The sequence below is a fragment of the Rhamphochromis sp. 'chilingali' genome (assembly GCF_963969265.1).
Source record: "Rhamphochromis sp. 'chilingali' genome assembly, chromosome: 6".
Lineage (NCBI taxonomy): Eukaryota > Metazoa > Chordata > Actinopteri > Cichliformes > Cichlidae > Rhamphochromis > Rhamphochromis sp. 'chilingali'.
Genome location: NC_137933.1, coordinates 34,972,148 through 34,984,848, shown reverse-complemented (window position 1 = coordinate 34,984,848; position 12,701 = coordinate 34,972,148). Strand labels below are relative to the sequence as shown.

The 12,701-nt window shown below is 38.4% G+C and overlaps 1 protein-coding gene across 2 annotated transcripts in view; it reads left to right on the top strand.

Moving 5' to 3' along the window:
* thsd4 (thrombospondin type 1 domain containing 4) overlaps positions 1–11,978 on the top strand; it is a 50,252-nt gene extending 38,274 nt beyond the window's left edge. For both annotated transcript variants that reach the window (XM_080884893.1, XM_080884892.1), the window contains exons 8-18: positions 1,332–1,536; positions 4,054–4,229; positions 4,419–4,515; positions 4,689–4,880; positions 5,287–5,416; positions 5,841–6,045; positions 6,266–6,439; positions 7,136–7,309; positions 7,428–7,607; positions 8,709–8,853; positions 9,024–11,978. In XM_080884893.1, coding sequence (XP_080741019.1) covers positions 1,332–1,536; positions 4,054–4,229; positions 4,419–4,515; positions 4,689–4,880; positions 5,287–5,416; positions 5,841–6,045; positions 6,266–6,439; positions 7,136–7,309; positions 7,428–7,607; positions 8,709–8,853; positions 9,024–9,166 — 1,821 coding nt within the window. In that variant the 3' untranslated portion in view covers positions 9,167–11,978. The remainder of the gene's footprint in view (positions 1–1,331; positions 1,537–4,053; positions 4,230–4,418; positions 4,516–4,688; positions 4,881–5,286; positions 5,417–5,840; positions 6,046–6,265; positions 6,440–7,135; positions 7,310–7,427; positions 7,608–8,708; positions 8,854–9,023) is intronic.
* The last annotated feature ends 723 nt before the right edge of the window (positions 11,979–12,701 follow it).

Here is a 12,701-nt window from a genome sequence, read left to right as displayed (position 1 = left end):
ATATTATGCATTTCGTTACAGCCAGATTGTAGCTTTTGAATTGCTCTGTATTCGTCGATCTGTAAAGTGAGATCATAAAGTGCAACGGTGCTTCTCTGAATGTTATTCTGTTATGTTTAGTGATTTTCATACAGAGTTTCCAACATAATTCCATGCTGACCACCAAAGCTTTTGGGAGTTTTATTTAAAAAAATTTCATCACTCTTAGTTTGCTGTTCTTTTCTCCCATCACTTATTTCCTGTGTTGAAGAAGGCATTTCATGTTTGCTTTGGCCCAGCTGATGCTTTGGCCAAGAGCTGACTGGCCTGCTATGGGTGGGAGAGAGCAAGAATTTCATTTTGAGTTCACCCCCTTAGTCCACCCATGGCCACTATTTCTTCTTCCACCTCTCCGTTCTCTCTCTTTTCATCACTTTCTTATACCCTTCTCCACCTGTTTCTCCATTTTCCACTGTGTTTCTGTATTTTCACTGTTCTGCAACTGATTTATGGTGATCTATTTCTGCAAAATCCATGGGGATGATCCTATTTTTTTCTTATATACTTCCTTTATTTTTGTTTAGATCATTTCACTACAGGAACATATGTGAAATGGTGAAATCGACCAGTATTGGTCTTCTTCGTTGAGGGTTATATTTAACAGTTTTTTATGCTGAGTGGAGTATGCTGGGGTTACACCAAGTGGAATGCATCAGCTGCATCTGTGAATTTACATTAACGCCTGGTGAAAGTTGTAATCTGATTTAGAGTTTTGAAGGTGGCTCTTTCGTGTCACAATTTCTTTCCCTACCGTTATGTTGGTAAATGTGGTTGTACTGGACTTAAGCTTGTCAGACATGCTAAAGCTTAGCATGTCTGACTGTACGGTAGCGCACTGCAACCAGTTTTGACTTCTGGGCCACCTGTTTAACAGCGACAGACTTTTACTGCTGCTTTGACTCAATTTATGGATTGCTGATGTTAACTGTTCTATTTTTACTGTGACCAAGTATCCTGTAATTTATTGCCACCAGTGTGATGAAGAAACCTCATACTGTCGAGAGGAAATTTGCCATCAATTCAGAGGCTGTCATTCCAAAACGATGCCTTCTGGAAAGTAACGATGATCATGCTAATTAGCCTTTCTTATGTTATAGTTAAGTAAATGACTTCATTGTGTTTATTTAGCAGATTTTTTGATCTATATGATCTGTGTTTATTCTGCATAATCTCTGTTATTCCTATTTTTTTCACTAAAAATGTTTTATGATTAGCACACTTTACTGCTCTTTCACTAAGTAAAGATTATCACTATATCTCATTACCTCATTACTTCTCTCTCTGTCCCGCAGAGTCTAGGATGCGATGAGTATCTCGGATCAGGAAGGGTGGTGGACAAGTGTGGCGTGTGTGGAGGTGACAACTCAACCTGTAGGCTGGTTTCAGGAGTGTTCAAACATAGTTTATCCAAGATCGGCTATCACAAGATAGTGGAGATCCCAGAAGGAGCCACCAAGATCAATGTTACTGAGATGGTGAAGAGCAGAAACTACCTAGGTGGGTGGTAAACATACTCACAGGATACTGTGCTGTGGCTGTACTGACGAAGAATAGCCAGTTAGTGCAGTTTTGTCTTCTTGCTCATGGCTGGTTTCCTTAATTTTATTCTAGCTGCTGTATTGCAGCTGGGTGAATGTATAAGTTAAGTTTAGCATTTTAGCCAACAGAACTGCTTTAGCATTTCACTGTTTTGATTATGAGCACTAACAAGTAATTTAAAGCACCTAAATTAAAATTACACCCTTTTTCCCACTTTTTTGTTACTCTTTATTAGTTCAGCATTCGTTCAGGCAGTCAAGATCAGTCATAATCTTCAGTGGATCTCAGCTATGCTCTATATCAACTAATACACTCTGTGTTTTAAGCTGCATTAGCCTGACCACAGTTGTGCCTGAAGTCGCGTTGTAACTCCCCTCGACTCCATCTTCCTTTCATGTTCTTTCGGGGCCATACCTGTTGTCACTGAAGCCTGATGTTCTGTACAGTCTTACAGCTGGTATCTCCTCCTGTGGCTTTGTGGAATTGTGGAGACGTGTGCTCTCCTAATAGAGCCAAAGAGAGTGTTATTTCTTTCTACAGTAATTTAAATGTTCTTTTGACTACAGTGGCCCTGAATGACCTGTAATCTAAAAGCCCCACCTTCCTCCATAGTGCTTACTCCTACTCAGTCTTTACTCTCTGCCATGCTGTGCTGGGCATATTCTTTATTTAAACGCAGATGCCAAATATAAAAATGTTTCCGTTCACATCACATTATATTTCATTGCATATGTGACAGCTAAATGAATTATGTTTGGGAAAAAAATAACAGAGATCGTTTCTTAGCAGCACATCAGTCATACTATAATAATATTTTGACATCTGCTAGTTTGCTTGAGAAAAGAGGTTTTAGGTATTAGTTGCTAAAACTGTGTGAACAGTATAGAAATGCTTGAATGTTGGCCATATACTTTAAATAAGAGGCCTCTAAGAGTGCTTGTCGTTGGTAACTGCTAATTTAGCTGTCTCGCAGCAAATAGAGCATTTTAGTTTCCATCCTGGTTTACAGTTTCATTAGTCACAGTTTGCTGCAGAGTTCTGCTTTCAGCAGCTCAGAACATACGTCAGAAAACCGCCATCTGCCATGCGTAGTGTTACATGTATGACACCAGTGAAAAGAAAGTCATGAAAAGAAATCATTAAATGATGAATGTGAGAAATGTTTGTTACATTAGCACTAAATAAGCCTGAGCAGGTAGGAGCTGTTTTGTTACATTTGTTTTATTAAACAGCATTTTGCTTTTTAGGATTTCTTTGGCCTTATGCCTATATCGCCACCCACTGTGTCTTAATGTTGTTTAGTGGAGCCTTTGAGTGACCCACACTTTTTACTGAGGTGCAACAGTGGGACAGTAGAGGCTTATTTATTCAGAAATGGCTGTTGGAATGTCAGACATTGTTTAATGAGAACCTTGCCCTGACTCAGCATTGGGTTTAGAGGAAGAGGAGAGCAGTCCTAGTCCACCCCACCACCCCCCATCCACCCACCCGCAACTGCTTTCCCTGAGGAAAGTGCATAAACATGCTTTCATCAGAGGATCTTACCCTTCAGGACTCACAATCTTTTTTAATTAAAGTGCGGAATTTCACCACCCAATAAAAAAAATAAAAAACTGGAAACATTAAGACGACGAATTCAGTGGCTGTCTTTCAAACCCCAGCTGCTTAGATGCCAAGTATGCTCAGCTTTCTTTAATTTGAACTGACCATTTATATACACAAGTACACAGAGTTATGTACAGACAAAAAATACTAGTATTTATATGAAAAACTTTGCTGCACCTTATACAGCATTTACAAACTCTTCATTCTTCATTCACACATAGCAAGAAAAAAAACGTGTGTTCTCTAAGTGGATATGTTTTCAGTTTAAAAATCTGTGGCACATTTATAAAGGTAAAATAAAGAGGAATGATCTGAAGGTGTTATGCATTGAATTTATAAAAAGATTACACAGTTCCAGGGAGCAACATATGTTTTAAAATGCAAACAAGACTAGAATCAGGCAGGAGCCATCAACTATATCCTCATCACGTCCCTGATTTTCCCTTCAATAGGCCTTTGTTCTACGCTCTGCATCTCTAATAGTGCTTTTACTTGTCCAAACACTCTTTTACAAGCCTGTCTAATGTTACACTTCTAATGTCTTTCTAATGGCCCTTTTGTATTTAATCCATGAAATCAGTGGAAAAACCTCTTGGGAGATTTTGTTACAGGATTTGCATGAAAGATTTGCCAGCACAAACAGATTGTCACATTTGAAAAAGACATTGCTCTGAAAGTGCATGTGAGAGCTTTTATTCAGTTAGCTACTGTAATTACCTTTTTGGGTTTGAGCCACTTTTAAAAAGAATACAGATCCCATTATGCCAAATAGTTTTACATTAAACAATAATTATATAGAAGAGCTTTTTGGTTACATGTTTTTCTCATGTGTTTGTCAGTCTTGATTGTCAGTCTCTCTGTGTCTACCAGCTTTGCGAAGCCGATCAGGGCGATCAATCATTAATGGAAACTGGGCAATTGACCGGCCAGGAAAGTATGAGGGTGCAGGGACCATGTTCACCTACCGCCGACCCAATGAAATCAGTAGCACAGCTGGGGAATCCTTTCTCGCTGAAGGCCCCACAAATGAGATTCTGGACGTTTATGTGAGTAAAAAAATCAGCTTGAACCCCAAGAAAGTTACGGTGGTGGGTCTCCTTGTTTTGTTTTTTTTTGTTTGTTTGTTTTGTTTTTGCTGACCTGAGAAACGGCGTAAAATTTTGAAAGTGCAAATGTTGAAAGGCTTACAGTTCTGTTTTGAAATTGTTGTCTAAGTCTCATCTACTTTCACTCAGATGATCTTCCAGCAGCCAAATCCTGGTGTTCACTATGAGTACATTCTCCCATCTGAGAAGCTCGTGAGCCCTCAGCAACCAAGCCGCAGGCCGGAAGGTAAATAAGACCCACTTTTGGCCCCTCCTACTGTGTACAAACGACCAAGCAAACAACCAGTGGAGAAAATAACTTTTAGATAAATTAATAAGTGCGTGTTCGTTGCAGGCCTATATATAGCTAGCTATATCTATCCATAGAGTATATCAAATTGATGACACTTCACATCTTAGGGAATGCTGTGAATGGACAGGATGGATACGACCAGCAGAATCATCAGGAAAACTTTAATCCAGCTGGCAGTGGAAGATATTCGCCTCCTCCCACTGAAAACCAGGTACCCTCCGTACAGCCACCCAGACGTGAGAGAGAATACAACTGGAAACTGACTGGTGCTACAGAGTGCAGTGCTTCCTGTGGTAAAGGTCAGTTAAAGAAGTTTATGTTGAGCTTTTTTTTTTCTTTTTAGTTACAGAGAGAGTAATAAAATAACAAAACGGTGAAAAAAGTTTGCTTGAGGTTTTACAGTTTTTTTTTTTGATGTGTATATATATCTGTTTGTGATGCAAGTCTGCATTTATATGGCATTAAAATTATGTTACATCCAGTTATCAATTATGTAAAAATTATGTGTCTCCATGTGCATGTTAAACTATACCTAAAGTCAAAACTCAAAAGTTGCATTGCTAAAACATTAATCATTTGGTCTTTATGACATTGAGTAAAATATGACTTTACTGAACTTTTAATTGCACAAAAGATTTTCCCATGCGGTATATACAACAATCAAAATTTGTTTCAGGAGTTAGTGCCTAAATTTCTACTTTTTAGGTTTCAGATATTCCATCTTTCACTGTGTCAACCGGCTGACTCAGGTCCAGGTATCGGACTCTTTGTGTGACAGCAGCAGCCGACCAAGTCCACAGGAAGAGGCCTGCAACTTGCAGCCCTGCCCAGCATTGTGAGAAATTTATCCTCTGTTTCTAGAGTGCAAATTGCAGACGTCTAAATTTAAAAAGTGTTTTTTATTCTACATGCAAGTTGACTTAATAGTATGCATGTACGCAATGAAGCCTTAATATAAGCTGTAAATATCACCCCAAGGTTCAATCCTTTAAGCAAATTTTCTATCCAGGCATTTCAGATCACACTGAGAGATGACGAGGAAGAATGTATTTTAAATTTTACCATCCATGTGGAAATATTCATACAATTTTTTTTAAACTGTTGTTTTAAAATATAGAAATGGATGATTTTCAGGTGAACCAAGTTTTTTACATCCTCTTAATTTTGTACAGTTTCTGTCCCTAAAGGAACAAATCACAGAAAATACAACAAATGAATGTCGCATTTTGGACACTAATGCTTTTCATTTTATTTAATAGCTGGGATATTGGAGAATGGTCAGAGTGCAGCAAAACCTGCGGTCTGGGCATGCAGCATCGGCAGGTCTTGTGTCGCCAGGTTTACGCCAACCGCACCCTCAATGTCCACACGAGCCGCTGTCGACACCTGGAGCGGCCTGAAACTGCCAGTACCTGCCAGCTAAAGATCTGCAGTGAGTGGCAGATTCGCTCAGAGTGGACTTCTGTGAGTGGCAGCAGTCAGACTTAATTTAACTTACAAGACTTTTCTGAACTGACCCTGAAGTTATGAAAGTTATCTTGAATCTGTACTCCTGTTCTCTACTCTTATATCTTATATCTAAATTGAGCAAATAAGCACACTCATGAAAAGAAAATGGTACAGTCTCCTTAGCTATACATACCTCCATAGTACAACACTATCCATGTAGTATGTATCTTCATAGTGCTCTGTGCCATGTGGGCTGGGTCAGAGGTCACGAGAGGTACACTGTGTCAGCAATGTGGGCGACTTTGTTCCTGATGAGGAGTGCAACATGAATCTGCGGCCCAATGATGTGGAGAACTGTGATATGGGAGCTTGTGCCAAGAGCTGGTTCTACACTGAGTGGGGCAACAGGGTAAGTGTCAGCAGGAGACACAGTAACTTTCATTCATTTCTAATAACAGAGCTAGTCTTTGTATACAGAAGGTCTGTCTTCATCACTCAAGTAGCTATTCTTGATGGCCAGCTGATATAGATACCTTTTGATGATTTTGGCAGGGAAACATACAACTAAGGTCAGGTAGAAAGTTTCATGCCTATGAGGAAAACTATGAGAAAATAAAATCAATAAAGACAGTGGTTGCCACGCGATCATAGGCTGTGCTTTAGGCTGTTCCTGCTTTCAGGTTACATTGCATGACTTTTGTAAGCAGCAGAACAGATTAGCCATGAACAAATATTAAGTTCTTGCAGGGAAAGGAAGACCTCGGTGGATGACATGAGAATCCAACAGAAGCACGTGTTTTTTGTTTTACAGTGATGATACCATTTAACTTTACGGCAATACAATAGGACTAAAAGAAGAAAGTGAATGACTTTAATTTTGCAGGATTGCCTAGATTCCTCTTGATTTGAAACATACGAACTACAAAGCCAGCTAAGATATGAAGTTTCAAAGTGGGCACAGTTAGGTTCTCTATTTCCTCCTCACAAACTCATACCACCTTTGCACACATTTGACTTGTGTGCGTTCTCTTTAATGTATTTTTCACCCTATGTTTCTACTTTGTGCAAAAATTTGACCTAAACTCTAATACGTTTTGCTCCACAGTGCTCAGCTGAATGTGGTATGGGTGTACGGACACGGGGAGTTCTCTGCCTGACCAACCAAATCAGCAGTCTCCCTCTGGAAGGATGTGGCAGCGAACGGCCCGCAGACTCTCAGGTCTGCAACAACGGTCCGTGTGAGAATCGAATTGAGTGGTTCACAGGACCCTGGAGCCAGGTATGAACACAACTGGAGGTTACATTGTACGTACGGGGAAGTTGTCAGATATGTAGGACTTTACATTAATATGTCACATGGGTTTTTCTTTCCTGATTTTGTGTTTAACTGAACATAGTGCTCTGCAGAGTGTGGCACCGGCACCCAGCAGAGGTCAGTGGTGTGTTTGATGAAGTCAAATGAAGGATTCACTGTCATGCCACCATATGAGTGCTCATCCCTGGACAAACCTCTCAGGCAGCAGAGCTGTAGCCTCAAGGCCTGTGGAGCAAAGTGGTACCACACTGACTGGAGTGCTGTGAGTAAGATATAAAACCCTCTATCACAGTTTAGATGCTTAGAATCCTCACAGTGCTTAAAACGACTGATAAGAAATCACTTTAAATCTATCGTAGATGGTTGTTTGAGTTGTACATAAAAGTGGTGTAGGCACAGTGATGTCACTCATTGGTTTGTGGGCACTTTGTTTTGAACCCTTAGGTACTTTTTTAACCGCATATCACAACTGGTAGATCTGTCTCTGTGGAGACTTCATAGCCAATAGCAGCGACTTGCCAATCACACATAGCCCTGCTCTAAAGCCAATCCTATTTTTGTCATTTATTTTACTCTAAATAGTAATGAATGTCAAGCCTTATTAAAATTTCTTGAAACTTGCCCGTGAGATTGCAAACTCGTCAGGATTTTGAGTTTATATATATTATATATTATAAATTATTTTTTCTTGGCTTTTATACTATCTGTCTTTTTAAAGCAGAGGAGTCGCTCCCTGCTGTTCATTAAAAAGATTGCAGGTTTTAGCCCCTTTCCCATTCCGAGAGCTAACTATCTGTGAGAGCTAGCTGATGAGTCTCCTGATTAATAGGTAATAAGTAGGTTATAAATATAGGTTATAAATAAGATTTATAACCTATATTTATAGGTATCTTATTTTATAATAAGATTTATAACCTACTTATAAATACTTATAAATAAGTAGGTTATAAATCTTTATTTGCTATGTACCATTTTTGTTACCGTTTAATATGTAACAGTTTTATTTAAACCCTCTAAAATGTGTCCTGGTGTTTTTGACATTAAATAAATGTAAAGTTTAATTAATACTAATTAAAGGACATCAATAGCACAATTTCCCTTGAACCTTTCTTTTCAGGATTCTGACTGGTCAGATTTAACTGACAGTACCCAAGCAGCCCACTAAACTCGGATTGGTGCCTAGCATCACCTTTTTACATCTGACACCTCAAAACCAGATTATCCCATTTTCCCTATTAGAAATTTAATTGAAATAGTTGATCAAATTTTGATCGTAATGTTTAGAATATTCGCTGTGATATCCTCACTGACTTTAGGGCAAGCATATGAGAATGATTACTGTCACTGACTCTTGCTCTTCAAGTGCTCCAAAACATGTGAAGGAGGTTTCCGTGTGAGAGAGGTGCGCTGTCTGTCTGATGACATGCTGTCCAGAGAGGGCTGCGATGTGCAGTTGAAACCAGAAGAGAAGGAGGACTGCAACCCAGAGCCCTGCATACCTCTGATAGGTCAGTCAATGTTTTATACGATTGACCTGAATGAATATTTATTGATGATTTTTAGCATCAACACATTGTGAGCATAATAAAGGGAATGTCCTCCCAGTTTCCCTGAAACTCTGTGGCTCCACTGCCATATCTTTATTGAATTATATTATCAACTCTTATTTTGTATTCAGATGAGAACTGCAGAGACAAATACTTCAACTGCAATGTGGTGGTCCAGGCTCGCCTCTGCGTGTATGATTACTACAAGACAACATGCTGTGCTTCATGTTCCCGGGTGGCCCACAAACAGTCGACCTATCGCCGACAAAGCTAGCGCTCTCTACCAGGGTCACTCCGCTCCATGGTGGTCCAGAGTCAGTACCTCCTGGAGGCCCTCTGGTCCTGTGGCAGCTGGGAAGAATAGACTGGCTGGACCTTGCCTAAAATAGGCACTTGTTGTTTTTGCCAACTGTGGAAAGTGAAGAAGGGACATTTTTGTTGGTTTATTTGAAGACAGCTGTTATGAGGGGAAAATGGTGTGTGCCAAGAATCCACTCACTGCAGATGTCAGCTGTGGTGAGAGGCATCAGTATCAAAGTGGAGAATCTAAAACACTTAAAGGATTTGATCTGTGTCTTATTCAAAGAATCCCTCTTCTTTGCTTCAGTGGGAACAGTTTGCAGGTACTGTTTACCGACAATGACGCTTGTGGATTACTTATGAAGAGGAGAGCACGAGCTGACTGTGTAACATGGACCATATATGGTTACACAGCAGAACTCAGATTTATGGCAGTTAATGTAATCGCACATGTTGTCAGTTATTTCGCATCCACTGCTGACCAAAGATATGTAACCTCACCAAACTGCCGACAGTAGCAGATCACCACCTTTTCCTGAAAAACAAATACTGTGCACCTTCCCTGCTGCCAATTGCATATATTTGACTGTTTTCTGGCAAACCATGTCTTTTTCTCCCTACACAGCTACGAGGTCCAAAAGCAGCCTATGTAATATGTATGTATAAATGTATGTATGACAATGTGAATGATAAAAAAAAATGGTTTTCAGGCTTCTTGGACAGCCCAACACTCTGCCAGTAACTGAAGAGAAAGAAAAATCTCCCTCTTTATTTATTTGTGTGGTTCCCTGTTGTTACATGAACCACCCGTGGCCTCTTTTTAGCTGTGGTGATAAAACTTTTGTTGCCTTTAAACTAGTCACAACTTTGAACTCGGTGTAGGCATTTCACAGCCTGCTGGATGACAGAAGCAGATAATCAGAAAACTTTTGCATTTTTGGAGAGTTGAAACTAACTGTACATATTTCTTTATTTCTAGTGGGATATGATCATTCCACACTGTGTAATTCCTATGAAAAAAATATACTGAATTATCTATAATATATTATTTACATTTGACTCTAAAGAGAAATCATTTCAATGTTTTACAGTTCTTGATATGGTGATACATACATCTGGTTTGCATTTATAGTAAATCCTTATTAGTGACCAATCTTTTTCTACCATAAAACAGCCATTTTCAGTTTTGTACAAAAGTGCACACAGTACCTCTGAAATGCTCGGCTCTTGTTGTAAATGCTATTATTGTTTCCCTCCAAGAAAGATTAACTTACCTCTGATTCATAAGTACTGTATCCAGATATTTTGCAGATATTTTCCTCTATCAGAGAAATAACTATTTTGAAGTGTCAACATGATGGCATGATTTCTTTTAAATCTTAATTCAATCATGAAACAACTGAATTAAGTATTCAATATATGACTGCAACTAATAAAACATCTGTATTTGCTTTATTTTAGATCCCAGCTGTTCCGATGTTAATTTTCTTGAGGAAATTTTCTCTAATAGGCAGTAGACTTTTCAGCAGCTTTTCCTTGTGAATCAGTTTCACATCACATTGTGCATTCTTTTTTTGCAGCAGTTAGAGTTTGGCATGTAGACCCTGAGCTCAGCACTCCCAACAAATATAATCAGCACAGCACAGAAATTGTGGTAGATCCTGGAGTGATGGAGAAGGAGCAATGCACTAATTACTTATAGTCTTTCCTATGAAGATATTAACACTTTAAAACATTGAGCTTAAGCATAAGCATTGAACTTGCAAAAGTGTTTTTGTTTTGTTTCTGGTCGATTGAAAAGATTAACAGGTTTAAACTAATGACATTTCACTCTGCCATCTAATCTGTATTTATTGTATTACTGTAAATAAAATTAGTGAAGCAAATTATTGCTCACAATATGAGCCATTAATATATCCACTGACTTAGCCCTGGTTCACAGCATTTTTCTTCTGCTAGTACGCATTCAGTAACTCCAGTGGAGCGACAGCGTTTCTGTATTTAGCTGTCGAAATTGTGGAAGTGTGCAAAAATCACCACAGAATGAAACCATCTGTATTCAGAGCTCAAACAACATCTAATCTTCCCCTCACTCCTGCCCTCATCATGAACTTCTTCCTGCAGCTTGACCCCTTTTTATTGCCCTCTCACTTCTGCACCAATCTTTTCTCTATTATTGATGACACATCAAAATTCCAGGAACAGAAAAGTGCTTTCATCCTCTACTGTCTTGAAACATTGGCTATTAGAGGAATATTTACTGACTACATGTTGTGATGCAGACAACCATAGAACTGTGTTCTGTTCTAACCTCAGGGTAACCTCCTACGTCTTGCACATTGGCGGTCAGTAGGTGTCTTAGACTATGAGGCATGAATACAGAGCCCACGGTGAAACTTCATTATATCCTCCAAACTGCCATACAGAATAATGGTCTCCACAATCTCTTCCGGGTGAATTCTTAACCAAGTGCAACCTTTACCCAGTCTGTGTATGCATGAAGTACTCTTGTACGGTCAGACTACAAACTTCTTAAATAAAGAGCAGAAACCCATTTAACTTCTTTGGAAAAAAAAACTAAAATTAAATTATTTCATATATAGACCATGATGCAGGGATTAAATCTTTGCTTAACCAGTGCATAGTATCATAGGGGAGCTGCTGACAAATACAGTTGACAAGATAATAATGACCTCAGGTATAAAAATTTGATAAGACAAACAAATACGTAATACAATTTTACCAGACTGTACATTACTGTAATATAGTGTATGACTTTATTTTGAACATTTTAAAATAATACAACAATATATATAGAAAATATAATACTTATTTTTTATTTATACTTTCTTTTAATCCCGGCTCCTTCAGTAAATAATACCCAGTTTTTCTTTTTGTTCATGCCCCACCCTATCATAAATCCTTTCTTACAATTTGTTACATGTATTTGGTTGTATAACTCCATTAACATATAAATTTACAGATATTTAATACACATACACACAGATATTAACTGTAAATGGCACAGTAGTAGTTATAATTAACTATTTAATTTAACTACAGTTTTGTTGTAAATCAAAATATTGTCCAAATTATTTTTTTAAACAAAAGTTATGATTTCCATTAAGCTGCATATTGCATTTTTAGAATTGTATGCCTCTAAAAAAGAGTGGCATTTATTAAGAAAATGTGGTTTGCAGGACTCTTTCAAATCAATTTTTAGCTAATAAGCAGTTAAAAAATGATGTTTTGTTTGTTTGGACACAAATATGCCACGTTGATGCAAGACAACTTTTCTTTTGAACAGTTTAACTGGCACATGAAACTGTGTGAAATTTTGCTATAACTGGCGTATTAATACTTGAGTTCCCAGTAAAAATGTGTTCTGCAAGGTCACAGTAGCCCTGCCCAGATCATTTCATTACTGAGGTCGAGTCAGCATTTGTCTGAAATCTGAATAAATATCTGAATAATTTTCCACATCACTAAGTGACAATGTGTTCTGGGAT